This window comes from Opisthorchis viverrini (genome assembly GCF_000715545.1).
Source record: "Opisthorchis viverrini unplaced genomic scaffold opera_v5_71, whole genome shotgun sequence".
NCBI lineage: Eukaryota > Metazoa > Platyhelminthes > Trematoda > Opisthorchiida > Opisthorchiidae > Opisthorchis > Opisthorchis viverrini.
In genome coordinates, this window is record NW_008751727.1 from 1,588,186 (window position 1) to 1,606,051 (window position 17,866).

At 46.7% G+C, this 17,866-nt stretch overlaps 1 protein-coding gene across 1 annotated transcript in view; it reads left to right on the top strand.

The window, feature by feature from the left end:
• Positions 1-12,308: 12,308 nt before the first annotated feature.
• T265_13499 (hypothetical protein) overlaps positions 12,309-17,866 on the top strand; it is a gene marked incomplete at both ends in the record, with an annotated part of 20,555 nt that continues 14,997 nt past the window's right edge. The window contains one exon of the mRNA XM_009169114.1: positions 12,309-12,637. Within this exon, the coding sequence (XP_009167378.1) occupies positions 12,488-12,637 (150 nt within the window). The remainder of the gene's footprint in view (positions 12,638-17,866) is intronic.

Consider the following 17,866-nt stretch of genomic DNA (forward strand, 5'->3'; position numbering starts at 1 on the left):
TCTCGCAATCTCAGAAATCCCTCAGTCATGCCTCGTTCTGACTGTAAACGTATGATCATGCCAGACGGTATGATCCCCGCGAAGTGAGAACAAACGTTATTATTATTAATGAAGATTCCCACAGAGGTGCATACTATTTATAATAATACCCACTGCACCAAATTCACTATCAACACCGTACCGAGCTGGGGGTTGCTTCCAAAGAACTGTGTTGTACTGAAGTTAACCGAATAAATAAAAATAACGGGTTTACTTATCAATTTGTAGGGAACGGGCCAATTGAGGCATGATGATAACGCTTACTCTGAACTTGTAAGTGGCATGGGTCAGGCATTATCGTAACGTTACAGTCAGAACAAATGCATGACTGGCGGGGATTGTGGATACAGAGAGTTTCGGGAAAAGTTAAAGCGTCATTGTCGGTGGGTATCATCCGATGCAGGCATGGTTATCACTAAATCGGTACGGACAGGGAAGCACAGTTACTGTGCGTTTTTGGCGATAATATCGATCAAGATCAGATCGTTAGGATTTGGAGGCCGCGAGGCAAAAACTAAGTGAGGGAGGGCAAAACAAGAGGATTCCTGCCGGACACGTGACAAGAAAAGTACAAACGTTGAAAAATGGGGGACCGGAATATCAGATCTGCTGTAGCAGCATAGTTGGCGTCGTCGAGCCAGTCAAATTAAACTAAAACCCAAAACCACCGCTGAGGCCTCGTCGCCCTGTACAGTTGGGCTCATGGCCAGGGTCACAAAACTTGTGAGTGGCAATGAGGAAGTGAGGGGGTGGCATAACTGATGAAGGTGACAAAAACCTCTTAATCACGGAGTACGCTTAAACTGCAGGGACTCACTGGTTTTGCTGTTGTGGAGTCCGGAATAATAGTTCGTTGATAGAGTGAGATTGTCACAACACACCAGCCGGAACATGAACTGTAAGAAAAGTTACTGACCTTGCAGGATGCACAAACACAGAAATCGTTAAAGTTGAATCAAGAGTTTAGCATATTGGAATACACGCGTCATGGAGGCAGCTAAGGTCAGGTGGGGAGCTGTTTCCTATTTGTAGTTAATGGAATGAGTGGGCGAGAGGGCACGGTCGAGGGAAGGAAGAAAATAGCTGCAGTGTGCTATCAAACTTGGTGTGGCAGTGCCGTGCCATCACTGGCCTGGCATACTTTGGTTTTTGGACAGTTCCATAACGGACGTCACTTCTAAAATCATTGGGCTGGGATGTGCAGTTCTTTGAGTAGCGGGATTCCTTTCAGGCTGAACAAGGAAGCAATGGTGGAACGGAACAAATTTAAGATCGCGAATTTTTTTGTCCGTTTGGGTATCCCGTGGACGCACATCATAATCCAGGTGAAGTGGACAACAGCCAAACGGGTCGTCCAAGCCGGGGATTGCCGAAGTTCAAAGATTGAAAAGATGAGGGGGTAGGATGAGATTAGTAAAGCATGGTGAGTTTGAGGAGAGAGTGAAATATTGTACAGGAAAACCTGACGTCTACCGCGACTGTGGTGCTCACAGCAAGTGATCACATGAAACAGGTTAGGAATGGATTGGTTCTTAGTAGGCTGGCAACCAAGGGTTTGGTTTGCTAACATATGACATAAAAGTATAAGAGATCTAGTGTAAACTGATATAAGCACGCACAGTGGTGGTGTAGTGAGGGAAATTAAACGTATAAGGGCTGACGAGAGTGAACTTCCAAAATGATGTGTTAGTTAGTCTGGTATGTGTCTCGTGAGTTGGACGGTACCGGGAAAGAAAGGTTTGAGGGAAAGATTCACCAGTTCTCGAAGCCCTGCTATCAACTTCAAGCAAAAATTAGTTCATGGCGAACAAAAAGCCTTTAAGCACTAGTCTCGTGTGCTGGTAGAAGAGGGTAAGAAGCTCTGTACACATATTTCTCAGTATATATGTTCACTCCTGGGAGCAGTAGGTAGACGCGTGCGTTTTGTTCGGTTGATCAAGTGGATGTTGATGCGGCACAATCCCCATCACAACAAGAGCGGCTACAGCCCCATGCGTTGATTAAGCCATGGGCATCACAGAGTTATCGGGTTATTCCATTTGTTTCTTTTAAAAAGCTTTCCTTTTTATCACACGGGATGCTGGTTATATCCTTCATTTTCCACCGTCTGTAGCTCAGAGATTGCCAGTTAAATAACAAACGGCCGAGTCAAGCCCAGCAAAAGCATACAGAAAACAACAATACGCTTTTATGGATTTCTTAAATTAAGGGTGATTCTCAGAACTGCTCGCGGTGTGCGAAGCAACCGTGCCACTAGAGGGGTGGCAGGCACATGAAAGCTCCATGGAGTAATGCAACAGTGTGACCCACCCTGCCGAACGTACAAGCCACCGCACGAGGTTTTCACCCCTAGTGCACACCATCCGATTTGCAAGATGGCATGCCAAAAGGCAGTCGAAATTGTGGCTTCATCAAGGCATTACAGTACGAAACAAGACCGGCAAAAACAGCGGTGAAAAATGTATAGGCGATGAGACATGCTTGATACGTGAAAGAGCGGTTGTGGAAACGAAAAAACGAAGATAAATGGCATGAAGTACAACTGGATCAATGATGAAACCGGTTGAAATGTACTAAAACTGGAAATCCCCGCAGACTTGGGCGGTTGAGTAAATTGTTAGGGTTACAAAAGGCAAAAGTAGGGATGGAAATGGAAGAATTCGAATTCGAGACCAATGGCAAGCTTTAAAACTGAGTGGAATCACTGGTGTCACTGTTGTAGGGTAGTCATGTGTAAAGAATAGCTTTGATGGGGAGATAGCACCAGTGGATAGAGCCAGAAGAACACGGTAAACAAAGCTAAACTTATGGGAGGGGCAAACTGAATTTGCAGCGGAAAATCAGGTAGATTCAATCCGAACAAAGGGTTCAATGAGACAGAACAGACTCGTCTCAGAGGCGGTTGGGCCCGGGTAAAATTTTTTCGTAGTTGCAATTATAGGCTCGAGTGGGCGACGGGGGACGGTCGAGGGCAGAAAGAAAATAATAATATAACGTTTGTTCCCAACTTGTGGGTGACTTGCCGTCAGGCATGATCATACGTTTACAGCCAGAATAAGGCATAACTGAGGAGACCTGTGGGTGCTGGAGAGAGTACGAAAAAGTTGTCAATGTCATAAACAGTGGGCAATATCTGATAAAAATAATGATAATAAGTTCATTTCCCAACTTGTAGGGAGCATGTTGGTTAATGCTTGATCGTGTCCTGCTACCTGAACGCAGCAGGCAATAGGACAACGGGAAAGAAGATACAACCAATGAGGCATGCTTATTGCACGAAAAGTCATTGTGGTTGCAGAAGTACCATCAGACTGAGCATGGCAGAGCCATGACATCATGGCACTGACAATTCGGTTACAAGAGGGCCCTGTAACGGTCATTAAGTTTGCGGCATTCGGACGGGATACCCGCATTGCCATGGCAGCCGGATCTGTGTTAGGCGGGGAAGAGACACAGACACAGTAAGGCCGATGTAGAGCCACGAACAATTTTGGTTCACTTGGAGGACCATGTGGTCGTAGGCTTGGGATCATTCAGATCAAGTAAACGATGGCTATACGGAGCTTTTGAAGCAACTACAAGCGAAGTTTAAGGCTTAGGAAGAGGGGTGAATGAGGAAGGAATAGAATGGGTAGCTTCTGGTAAGTTCCGAGAGGCATAAGGTTGAACGGTGTCTTAAAGAAAAAATTGGATGTTGTCAAACCGAATGGATCTTCAAAGGCGTGGATTTAGCTAGCTAGGCTAGCAGCCAAGGGCTAGTCGAGTTTGACGATGCACTACGAGGACACATCAAATCATTATTAGTGAGTTTCTACTCGGCTTGCATGCACCACCATCAGACAGCGGTGTAAGATTCTGGTAGGTGTTGTCTCGAGTTGGCCCTGAGCAGCGAGCATGAAGGCTAGCCGTTGGATTAGTTGGAACGGGTGATCTTGTGGTGAGTTATACAGGGGGTGTCAGTTGCTGTTAGCCCGTGTAAATAGTCCAATTACACGGTTTCTGTTGTGCACTGTGGGGCTAATGTGAATAAAGACAGCGGGCAAATAATAAACGGTTGAGCAGCAGCTTTCAAAACGATGTATATCGACTGTAGTTTAACTAGAATCTCCTACGTGAACTTAAAAGAAGGGCGAGGATATGGATCGCCAGTCACAGCTTCACTGCTGTCAGCTTTAGTGAACGAATGGTGCGTGGCAAAAACAGCCAACAGGAGCTAGCTGTGATTGCAAGTATTCAGTAAACAATAAGGACTTTATATTTTATATGCATATGATCGATTCAGGGAAGGAGATGGAAAATGTGTATGTTATGGCTGCCTGAAGGAGTGGACCTGGAGTGGCGCAGCCCCAACCAAGACGAAGGTGACAACGCCTTGTACGGCGGTGCCAGCCGTGAGACTCACAGAGTGCCATTAGTCTACCCGATGCATTTTTTAAATGGAACGCAGGGACAGCTGTCATTTGCTTGCATATCTTGGTGTTGCCGTACAAATGACATCCGGAGCAGGTTCAAACCAGCTACAGGCAAACAACAGCGGTGCTCGTTTATGAATACCCTGAGTTAAAGGCCTGGATCAGAACCACCGGCGATGGGCGATGCACCCGTGCTGTCGGAAGGGTGGCGAATATACGAACGCACCACAGTGCAACGTAGCAGAGCGACCAGCATTGCAGGGCGTATCCATCCACCACACGAGGTTTTCACCACCCATGCATGCTACCAGATCTGCAGTGACGAGTTAACAATCAATCATATTAGCGGTTGGTGCAATAATAAATAACTCCAGCTATCGAATATCTTATCCGGTCGGGGGAAAGCCAGGCTAGCACAGCAACAGCCATTTCGCACAAGCACACAGCAAACCGGCACTGGAAAAGGCAAGCCGCGAGACAAATCAAACATTAACTACATTTCGAGCTATGGGATGGAGATGGTCAGAGCCTGTTCACTATTGCTTAACAATGACGAAGCATTTGTGTCAACCCGCACCTAAGTTGAGGCCGCACCAATGCTGTGTGTGTTAGTGAATAGGCTGTGGAAGCAAACAAGTAATACTGATAATGTTTATTCGCATCTTGTTTCCGGCATACTTCATTTATAGCACATATTCAGTACCACATTTGAGATGCGTGCACCACGCGTGAACAAGGGATGCAGAATTGACCAGAGCAGTGAGGAACGTTGGCTCCGGTTTGGCCGAGGTTGGTTAAATCCAGTCAAAGCAAAGCACCGGACATTAAATTATGTTAGCAGAGTTATTCGGGGATGGGATCAGGCTTGAATAATTAGGAATAATTTGGCCGATTTGAAAAGCTTGAGAATGGATGAAGGAAATGCAACCAGGTCAGCGGATATGGGCAGTTACGTCGGCAGGCGCTAGGCATTCTGCATCACAACTACGCTGCAGATAGCAGAAGCCGATGTAGTCGCAGGAAGTGAACGTCTGCACTAGAGATGGATAAAGTGGTTGTTGATGGGTGTAGAATGGTGATATTATATGGATAGTTATATTGTTTATTTCGAAATATTTGTCTACACAACGTGTGACAAAGATTCTTTTACAGCCAGAATGGCGAAGTTTTTGGGTGAACGGTATTGCGCCATATGTAATTTGAATATTCCATTTTAGCGTAGCCATCACTATCATGCACGGCCAAGGTGTATTGCACAAAACGTTTGAAATTTTCTCCCACCCAATCACCCTGTTCGCAAATTCAGAAATTCACTTATCACACTAAATCCTACCTGCTATTCAATGACATTTTATGATGATCGCATGACCCCATTTGTATCTCATCCAATAAAACTTTGGGTTGCACACACTATGAGCATGTCCTTTATTCCCCACACGAACAGTATTGTCATTTGTTTGAATTCACATTTTGGGGCACTTCTCGAACTGGTTTGCTCACGCTTCATGCTCGTCTCTTTGTCTGTCGTTGGACTAACTTTTCGTCGATATCTGTCAAGGTTTGTTGTGCGTCAACTGATTTATTGATGTTTTGTCATATAGTACAGCACATTTTCGTCGGAATCACTTTCGTTTTGAATTCGGATCTATGCTTACATGCTCGTTGCCCGACTTATCGATTTTGTCGCTTACACAAGGAAGCACGTTTACTACTGCTTCTTCGAGGAGAATTTCGGGTGATGCAGGATCAGATCGTTAGATTTGGAGGTGGCATCGAAAAACGAGGTAGGACAAAACAAGAGGCTTTCTGCCTGACACATAAGAAGGAAAGTAAAAGTTTCTTCAGAATGCGGAACCAGACCAACCTATCTGGTTAAGCAGCAGATTTGGCGCAATCCAGCCCGTCAATTCGAACCAAAAACTGAAACCACCGCCGCGGCGTCGGGGCCTTGAAGTGTTGAGTTTCCGGCTGGGGTCACAAAAATGTAAGTGGGAATGACAAAGGCGCAATATCAGCAATGCGGATGATAATAATAATAGTGTTTATTCCCAACTTGTTGGTGGCACAACAACTGGCATGATCATACGTTTACAGTCAGCATGAGGCATGCCTGGGGGCAGTGTGGATTGCGCGAAAACAGGACAACGTTATAAACGGTGGGAAGTAATCGATGAAATAGTAATAATAGGTTTCTTTCCCAACCTGTTGGGAACAATGGGCATGAATTCCGACGAGTTAAAAGACTGGGCCTGCTGACACGAACTAAAACTGAAAAACCATTCCTGGTTATGAGTGGTCTTGGGTGTCCAACAGCAGAATATTTCCCGTAGTTCGCTACATTTAGGTAGCTAAATGAGATTGGACGTGGATGGATTTATGCTTGGTAGTCCAGCACTTAAGCCCTGACTACAATTGCAAACGTAATGCACCTGTGGTCAAAGAGGAATGAATATAAGCACAGAATAAATATGCAGCTAGTTGCTTACCCATCCACCAACAATGGCCAACGGATTACAACACGCCGGAATGAAGTGTACACGCAAAACTTGTTCCAAAGCCATCGCCGTCAGCTTACGGCGGCCGGAAACTGATGGTGCATGAACTTCAGGGTCTGTGTCCAGTGTCCAGTGTAAGCTGTGGCGCCAAAAGGCGCTCAGCTTCCTCAGTATGAGGGTAGGAATTGATGGCTTTTCGAAACCCACATGAGATAGGATAATACGGAAATGAGAGGTGAGCTTGTTTCATAGTTTGGAATACAGTCATAGAAAGAAGTTTTGCCCAAAGAAATTTCGGTAGATAGACAATGGGAACCGGACCAGCTAGCGTGCTTGTGTTTGTGAAATTCAGCGTCCGGTTCCATATAAATAATTTTCTGCATCTCAGTCGCACATACGTGGAAGTTGCTTGTGATTTCACGCTATTCTGAGGCCTTGATTCATGTCTGTCTCATGGGTTTTGTCATCATTTAACTCATCATTTATGCCGAAAGATTGCTGCCCATCTTCACTTACCTGATATCCAAATAGACGAGTTACTAATACAGACGCATTATGCGAGCCAACTCTCTCAGATAATGATAATCAAGCAGGAGACTGTTGGCTTCCCTATGCCTCATTGCCAATGAACACATCATTTTACCCACATTCAGGTACCACACACCGCCAAAATACCACTCCTGTTTTCGTCTTCTAAGTGGCTGATTATCCCTAACTCCCCATAATCCATTCTCTCAATCCCTTTTGAATACCCATCCATATATGTTATATCTGATTGGCCTTTTCAGCCCAAAGAATGCACCTTCTGGTTCTGCACACATTTTTCAGTGGAGTTAGCTTTTGGACAAACAAAACTTCGCTTTCTGATTGCCTCGTTACGGACACGCCGACAACAACCCACACGAGCTATGGTTCTGAGACAACGATTTCTGAACATCGGAAGACCGCTGCATGAACATATGGTCTCACAGCCACACTCTAGCTTGACGCAAACAACCCTTGAGATTTGGAATTGTACCGCTTTTGTGCTTTGTCTCAAATTAGCAAACGCGCCCCGAGCCCTGCAGATTCGTGCACTGACCCCACCTGACCCACTACATCCGAAAATAATATTACGTTCAAGCTACGTAAAACTCCGCGCAACTTCCAGTGCCCCTCCATGAATTGTAAGTTTCGTGTTCAGTGACTGCATATCCACGAGCATCACCTTAAAATTTGTGAGCACAAAGTCCGTAATAAAGGGTGGAGTCGCTTTGGTCAGTTTATCCAAAAACACTTGCGTCTTCTCACGTCCTTGAAGACGAGAACGATACCTGCATATTGCAACTTGACAAGGTGCTCGTCACATGCCATTTCAACACCATCTTTATGAAGGTACTCCAATATTCGTCTCATTCTCTATTCTGCCACAAAACTGAGTGGGAATAGGGAGGGTGGGCATCTCTAACATGTACGTTCTTGCATACGGAGTCTTTTTGGGGAACTCAGCATGTTTTCCCGTACTACATTTGCCCCTCATGGACTTACTGCCCTCGACGGTGTAGAATATTTCGCGGTTGACAAATCCCACCTTAACTGTATGCTTTCTCCAGAAAGTTGTCCCACTATATAGTGAACTACATGATCCACCTACAGCTATAATTGAAAGGGAAAAATAAAACGGTAGTAAATCTTGTTGGACGCCTGTGCTGCCGGTCTGAGCTTGCGTAGGTTAGATCATTGACCCCGTCAGCCTTTTTATAAATCGAAAAGCTCACTGATAGCAGAGCAGAAAATGCCAGCAGACTCACTCAATGCAGCTCGTTTAGCAAAGCCTCCACGCTTTTCTTCAGGCCGCATCAGCGCCGATCTGAGGTCATCTCATCGTACAAACACACAACACCGCCACCACCGCCACATATGTCACTTTTTTCTCTGATGTCGTATGCCTGGAGGCTACGGGTCCGCAATCGCGCACAATTTTTACAGCGCTCATCCCTCATATCCACATGTGCCTACACCCGTTCACATCTACCGCATTCCTTTTATCGGTACCTGAGTAGTAATTACCGTTTTTGAAATGGATTAGTGTCACCATACTGCGGTAGTAGGGAATTTTGACCACTTTTGGCGGTCTGCTATTTCGGGCCACAGTCTATCGCATATCACTGTGCTTTTTACCAGACCTTTTTACCACTTTTCAAATTCTGAGTACCCATTGTAATGACGGCTGTTTTATTTCCCCTTTTGAATAGCGGTAATGAACCACTGTGTGCCCTCGATACACCAAAGAATATCCTTGATCCGTGCTGTTCTCAGTTCGGGACGATTCCTCGGCGACTCGCAAACACAAAGCTGGATTTGGAATTGGAAACCCGAGGTTTCAGGTCGTCCGCAAAAACTGGACTTAGGTTCAAGTGGGACATAAAGTTAACAAAAACTCGGGGGCTGCATCTACTTGATGAGCAACAAGGCTGGCGAAACAGGTCGTGGGCTGTCGAAGAGATCTCAGCAAACTTGTAAGTAGTTTTCTTTATATTGTTGTGTTTGTTTGCGCATGGTGAATTCACATGACGTAGGTCAGAAAGTGAGGGGCGCCTGTTATACACGTCGCTGCAGAAGAAGCCCGCATGGGGCCCCTTCTCACTACGAGCTTTCAACTTGGAACTCAACCCCGTATTTTAGCGTAGATTTGCTGCTAAATTGCGTCGGTTTCGGGCTTGCAGGTAAGTGGAATGCACGGAACTTGATCGATTACTTTAAGGAAGTCGAGAAACATTGTGTCCGGTGCGAGTGCTGTGTACTTGAATCGTGTTAGACTCACCATGAATGTGCGCACGTTTTCCGCGAAAACACGGTGCAGAAAGAATCCGTGTTGCGCAGGGGATATGAAATTTTCAAGATGCAAGCGCTTTAGATAGCCCGCCTCAAAATTGCGCTCCATGCCGGTGCTACAAGTTATAGGGTTAAAACACCGTCACACCAAAACAAACCCAACCTCCGCGAGTGACCCACCGCGTCCGAACACCCCGACATTACTGCGCTTGTCCCGGGACGATAGGATGCTCACAAAGACACAGAGAGCTGGACAGTCCTCATGAATGCTATAGTCAGAAGCATCATAAAGTGGTGGACAATTATCCGAAGTACGTGCTAGTGGCCGGAATTTAAAATGCCAGCATCGCAGATATTCGATGGTTGTTTGATGTTCCAGGGCAGATGCTCCGCAAACCAGTGTATCAATATCGATGTAATAGGATTCCTCCGCAAGTCCGCTTAAGAAGACAAACACAATGACGCTAACAACGGCTGTAACTTACTCCACATAATGTAAAATTCTGTTACTGGAGTGCTCAATACCGTTGGTTGGACACTTCTCGTTTGGACGCGCAACATGCCCAACGAACCATGCTTGGGCAGAAAGCCGCCTAACGATTATAAGAAAAAGCTCTGGGAAATGGTAATCGGGCTAAACCAAATTGTAGCGTACCGCTGAAATGATATTTATTTTTTGCTTTTTAAATTATTTTTATTTTCGCATAGCAAAGAAATCCTGAGTCTTTAGGCAACTGATACTGCCGAGCACTCAAGCGCTACTTGCGCCTCGGACATCGGGAAGCTGCCGCCTAGCATGGAAGCCTTACCATAATATTGAATTTCTTTTCGGGCAATAGTTATTCCGCCGCTGTCCATCTGCGTTTGACATATAGTAAAATCATTGTTCTTCGTTCAATCATTACGTGTTTCAAAATATAGAGTTTTTAGTGGCCTTCGAAGCTTGACAGCAGTTCAGATTCAAATGGGAGAGGTCCTGATAACATGACCATTAGAGGTGACGAAAACTGCGTACTTCATACCACTAGCGCTTCGAATTTCAACTTCCTACTGCAAGTGGCATATGATCGTTGCGAAAGCGTAGAATACTGGGGCCCATTAATCACACAGTACTCTTAGCTGTGAATGGAATAAAACCCTTTACGCCAAAAAGTTGCATTTTTTGCATATGTTCTCGAACCAAAAACCATTTAAGCTACTTTCATACTTTTGCAGCTCACCGAGTTTCATTGTCCATTGAAGCCATCATATCTCTGCGGCAAACGTCTAGTGGAACGCATTCCTAGCATCGCTGCGAACCCGGGATACCAAGATTAGGCTCAACAGATTGCACTCTTACTCTAAACCCAGTTGCCCGCCTCTTTCAGTCCAACGGGGACACGTCGTAGCTTTCGACACTTCAATTTCATTGTGCGAGTTCTGAGCGCCTAGATTTTTCGGGGCGCCAAGTGGCCTGGGAAATTCGCGCCGCTAGATGAACAAGACGGGTCACCATCACCAGTGAATCTCGTATGAGTGCGAGTTCTGAGCGCCTAGATTTTTCGGAGCGCTGTGTGGCCTGGGAAATTCGCGCCGCCAGATGAACAAGATGGGTCACCATCACCAGTGAATCTCGTATGGATAAATAATTACCAAAGTGCCGGGAAAGTCAAGGAATTCGAATACTGAAAGTTGAAGATTTGTCCAGTAATCAGATAAGCATTCACCATTCTACGGATGATCCGTCGCACCTTCTCCCGTATCACCCGCACGGACTCCCAAATACTCTATTGGGGCCACGTCAGACCGCCCCTGGAATACGTCAATCAAGTTGTCTACACAGGACGCACGAAAGACGTCACCCTCAATGAGGGTGTCCAGCAGGGCGCTAAAACAATGGTTGCCGGCCTCAAGTCCGTGGACTACGAAACCCGTCTCGTCCCCCGGCTTCGAAAGAACCTAATTCTTACTTATGCTCTGTTTGGACAAAGCTTGGCCAACAGGTTTTTCACCGTTGACCCGGCATACACACGGCGAGGACATGGTAAGAAGATTTTCAAGCTCAGAGCACACACATTCAGTGGGCAAAAATTTTCTCATTTCGGGTAGTAGGTGCGTGGAATGACCTTCCTCCGACGGTTGTCCACGCTCCTACTAGAACCCATTTTAAAGCACTGTTAGACATTTATTCATGCGAATCCTCGTGCTGTCAAGCCTACGGCCCCGCGCTGAGAAAATAAAGAGTAGTGCTACCATCCTTTTTCACGTGTGCCTCTTGGGTGAACGAAAAGATCAAAACCGACCCGGGAAACATGGGCAATAGCCTCGATCCTATGTATCGATCCCTGTATCCGTGAAAGCATCGTCGTCCATTCCGGTCCCACTGACTCAGTTCCCACTGCACACCACCAAACCGAATGAAAAACTCACAAGTTGTAATTTTATGATGCCGATATTCAAGGACCAACTGCTACAACATTGTTGGGAGTATGCTCACCTGGCCAGAGAATTCATATTTTCTATTGGTGAGGCCAATAAGAACCAATCCGTGTTGGGCTCTCTGTAGGCCGTCAGCTCCAAGCTTTGGTCCGCGGCGGACTAGTCTTTTGGACGTTGCCGTGACTGTGACGCTTCATGGTCCAAACGGCAAGCAAATTGGAATTTTGTTAGTTTGGAGATCATACCTCTTCGGCAAACTTTGATTTCACTGCGCCGTCCCAGGTACCATTAAAACATCTCTGGTGTGTGATGGATGATGATTCATTCATTAACGGCGTCGAAGACTACATCAAGCGGTATAACATCCATGAACTTCTCCGGGATTCGATCGTCAACCTCTGTCTTTATCGACCATCAAATCCAGTTGGGTATTTACGTGAATACTTCGAGAAGTTAGAAGTGAGTTCCTTGTACTATACAGTACCTTACCTTTGTTTTAATCCCCGTCTGCTTTATAGACTTATTCGTCCATTACTCTGATCCAGCGTTTTCGAGGCTCACCCAGGCCACCCCTTTCTAAGCCGTTCGTGACGAAGAGACAACCCTGCCATTGTGTTTGTGCGCTCCAATGACCCATTAAACTATGCTGTGGTGTGTCTATGCGACACCCACCGCGACTGAAACCAGGTTGGACATTGGCTGTATATCTGACTAACTTAGTCTCCTGGTCCTCCATGTTGGGGGTTGAGACATGTGTGGCGACTTGTTCCTTGAAAATGAAATGCACTTGAAAGTCCCTCCAACCTCTGCTGGCTTGTTGTTCAGCCTCAAGATAAAGGGTCTGGTCGAGCACCCTAGACGTCCCCTTGTCTAGGTCTGGACCCTCTGGAAGAATCCCAACCCACAAAAAGCCTGAATGCACCCCAGCGGTCGTGTTAACGGGTTCACTTTGGTTAAGTAAGCAAGCAACAACGTGCTACTGCTGACGCCTCCCTTCGTTCTCTTGCACATACTGTCTTGTCCACTTCTTACCAACTTACTGGAGTGTCCGCGGTTCGAACTCAAACTCAGCATCTCTACTTCTGTCCAAGTTTGGGCCCCGAAAGGGTGTTACGGTTGAAAGACCTACATAATTATCAGTCACATTTCTCGTAGGTCCATTCTTTAAGAATGATGATGATGCTCGTCAGCTGGCGCCGACAGACTCAGACATTTTGAATTCGGTCTCCGAGCATCAACATCCGGCTTATCTGACCAACTTCAGATTTTGCACTCCGAAACAAGCAGAGCAGTAAGCTACTCTTGATTTCACATAGGATAGGCTTGATCGTGATTATCAGAAACAAAGATTTATGATCTCTTGATTTCACATAGGATAGGCTTGATCATGATTATCAGAAACAAAAATTTATGATGCATGCACAGCGTTTGAGCTGACTTCCTACTCATTCTCCATTCGTTTTCGGCTGCGTATGATTGGCGATCCAGAGGCCGGTGCGATAGAATGTGCAGATGGCGAGTTGGCTCCAGTGGTTGGAGCGCGAATTTACCGATCGGAAGGTCCGCGGTTCGTCCCCTGCCTCTTGACTTCTGTCTAGGCTTGGGCAACCTGGCAGTATTCCAGCCCTCGTGCTTCCTTCGGGTAGCATGGTAGCTAGGCACTGGAAGGGTGTTAAAGATGAACGATTTATTATTATTATTTTCATTTCAGAATGTGCAGATATTGAAATGGCGCTCAGTCACCGGGCGGAAGGATCCCTGCTTGATTAGATACTTGTTGGTCATCTCCCCTATGCTGTTAGCTCCAAGCTCCGCCACAAAGAGTCTCGACATGGTCTGATGGTGACCCAACGGGCTATACTTGGAGGAGTCCGCTCGACACCCGCACAGTCTCATACCAGGTTGATCAATGGCTGGAAGTCTGAGGAACACATTCTCTTGGTCCTCCCGGTTGGGGTTTGGAAAACGCGTGGCAACTTCTGTAAAGGTTAAGATGCCAAACCGCTGCCTGGTGGTCGGGCTTTTGAGCCAAAGTCTTTGGTTGAAGACCTTACTCGTCCTCTTGTCCAAGTTTTGGGCTCCCTGGAAGTATCCCAGCAAACGTACAACCGTGAATTGCACCTATGCAGATAAACTCATGCCACATCGGTCGTCGCATCGTGCCATCAGTCGGGTCGCCTTGCTTGCTACCTACAGCAGGACGGGTATGCGAAAGCAGGCTACTGCTGACGCCTCCACTCTTCCTTTTCCACATACTTTTTTTCTTTCTATCCCCACCTGGTTAATATAGTCCCTCCGACAGTTAGGATTGATAACTCCGTTAGTCCTGCATCGGTTTTGCAGCAATATAATTTGGCGCCAACATCTCCAGGCATATTGAGATCAATCTTCAAGCCCAGTTTATCTGGCCGCCTTCAATGTCAGAACTCTGGATCAAGCAGGTCAACAAGCTGCTGTCGTTCTCTCACTGGAATTGCCTGGTTTAGCTGTGTGCTGTGTATCAGAAACAAGAATTCAAGATGCAAGAACAGTATCTGGGCTAACCATCCCACCACTCTCCATTCACTTCTCGCTGCGCACCTCTGGTGATCTAGAGTTTGCTTCGATAGGGTGTGTAGGAGTTAGTATCGTCCAAAGTCGCCGGACTAGATACTCGTTGACAGTCGCCTCTGTTCGGTTCGTCTCGCAACATCTACGAAGGAGTCTTACAAGCGAGAAGTTGATTGATGTCTGTTTGTCGTGTCTGGTTACGCCCCGGCTGACAATATCCTTGACACCACCAAGGACAAGTTTAATGACTCCCCGATAGCCTTGTTGTGGCGGGCTCAAAGTTCGGATACCTTTGGTTGCCGGAGATCTGAATTCACAATTGAACAGGCCTATCTTATCTCAGACCCAATTAGGTGGTCGACATGGACTGGAATCGGTGCGTACGAACAAAGGTGAACCATTGCTTTAGCTGTGTAGTGATCATAGGCTGCCTTAATGGATTGCTAAGCTCCGAAATAGCTGAAGTCGTCTGGCCACATGGTTTCCCCCTGCGGCGTGCGGCCACGAACTTAGATGGATCACATTTCCACTAGTTACCGATGGCGCGGATCAATAACTGACTGCCGGTCGTTTTGGAACACATTTATGTAATCTGATCATGCGCTAATCCGGGGTCGCTTCTTCCTACGTTTTTTCGGGGCCGCGTTAGGTGCGGAAGGATCGCTTGGCAACAGAGACTGGCAGATCTGGATGTTAGACGAATTTCCCAGGATCGTCTTCTAGATTCTCTTCCAAATTCTCCACCATCAGATTTAAACGCATACTAGGACAAGATTGCCACCTCTTTGCATAGTGCTGGGAATTTTGCCTGTAGCATGACCCAACTACGCGCACCCAAGCACTGGATATCAGACCGAACGGCGGCACTGCTTAAATCTCAGAGAAATACCCCAGCCGGTCCCGAACATAACCCGGTCCGAAGAGTTATCGGACGTCAAGTGAAAGTAAGTGTGCGAGCCGGCTGTGAAGTATGGTGGACACAGAAAGCCAAGGAAATGGAAGAGGTCCAGAAAGCCGGTAATACCCGAAGATTATTTCATTTGATCCGCATGACCGGTCTCCGGAAGTTTCTTGTGAGCGAAACCGGCAGGGATGAGAAGGGAATGACAATCTTGAACAAAGAAGAGCGCCCAAACCAGTTGGCCGAATACTTCGAACGTTTATCGTGGTAATCAGCTGCCCCTCATCTGGAGTCCACAATTGACGTGGAACCCTGGACCTGTGAAAGTGAAACCACCCATAGCCTCGGCAGTTTATGACTTCATGTGTTCTTTCAAGCGCCACTAAACTCCTGGGCCGGATGACCTCCCACCTGCATTGTTCATAGATGGGAGTGAACTCCTCAGTCGGCGCTAGTCTTGTCTGTTTGCTTGAATTTTGGAAAAGGAGACTGTCCCAGTCAACTGCGGAGTGTCGATGATAGTGCGCATCTTCCAAAAAGGGGCTCTTAATGTCGTGTGGTGACTACAGAGAGATAAGCATAACCCGAGGCTGCTGATGTCACTTGTGCTTCATCGCCTTATAGTGACTCGTGAAACTTTGACTCGGGCTTCTGGCCTGGTAGGGGTTGCGCCGACGAAATCTTCACACTCCATCAGGTACTAGAGCAACGCCGTACGTACAAACGACCTACAATTTAGGTATTCTTGGATTTCCCAGGTGCATTCGACTCTACTGACCGGTATGTTCTTGCTTGCCTATCAGTGAATTTCCTGGAAGATTGTGTACATAATACGTTCTTTGTATTCTCAGACTTCCGGATGTTTGAGAGTATACGGTGAGCTCTCGAAAAGCTTTCGTGCACAAAGCTGTGTACATCAGGCGTGCCCACTTTCTCCACTGCTATTTAATTTCGTGATCAATGAAATGGTGAGATAAATGCTGGAGAGCCTTCAAAATCCTGGTGTTAAATTAGCTTCTGATGAAAACCTTGTCGATCTAGAATATGCAGGCGATATCGTTCTCGTCTTTGAAGAGGAGTACAAGGCTTAGTTGTTTTTGGATGAACTGACCAGTCATCCCGTTCTGTGGTATGCACTTTACACCCACAAAGTGTCAGGTATTGCTCCCGGACATGCAGTCATTGAACACGCATTTTGCAATCCAGGGTTTGGCACTTGAAGTTGTGGAGCATTTCAAGTGCCTTAGAGGTTGTATTAGTTCTTGTAGTGGGCTAGATGAGGTCACTGTACGGACTCGGGTCGCGTCTGCTAATTTGAGACACTTATGGCATCAAATCAGTATATCCCTGAATCTCACGAGACTTGTGTTTTAGGCTACAATACGGGCTATTTTGTCGCATGGCTAGGAGATCTGGCCCGTTCGAAACTGAGACGCATTCATGTGTTCGATAATCTAACAAGAAAGCCACTGACATCGATCGGCAGCCATATCTTGCAGCGTCTCCATTCAGGCGCACACGCAGCACGTGACCAAGCAAGCGCAACCTATGCAGTGTGATCAGTTCATCTATCGAGGGTGAGGTATTTATTACGAATACAGTTCGACGTACTTCAGCATTGTTGATCTGGTGTTCGCACCAGACTGGGCCAATGCTTCGAATACATCGATGGTCAAACACTGAAATTCTTTTGGCGTTCTCGGCGCACAGCGGTCAGGTTTCTGATTCGTACGGTAATATGGACCGCACCGCAGCTTTGTTAACTCGACCGGTGACGAACAAGCTGATGTCATGTCTACGCCACAGGTGACGCAGTTTCACAAAGGCTGCTCTGGCCTTACTAATCCGGATGGAAATATCATCTGTCGCGAGACCACCAGGACAGCTGCCCAGGCAAACATATTTGTCTACTTCCTCAATCGTCACGAAGAGACGACCTTACCGTGGTGTGACGGTTTGTGCAGCTCAGAAATCCATTGAGCTATACTGGAGAGTGTCCCGCGACACTCACAGAGTCTCTCATACCAGGTTGGTCAATGGTTAGAGGTCTGACGAGCGTTCAGCTGTAGCACCCTTCCGGTGCCTAGCTGCCATGCCACCCGAAGGGAGCACGAGGGCTGGGATACTGCCAGGTTGCCCAAGCCTAGACAGGGGAAGTCGAGTGGCGGAGGTCGGATTCGAACCGCGGACCTTCAGGTTAGTAATCCGCGCTCTAACCACTTCGGCCATCTCGCCCC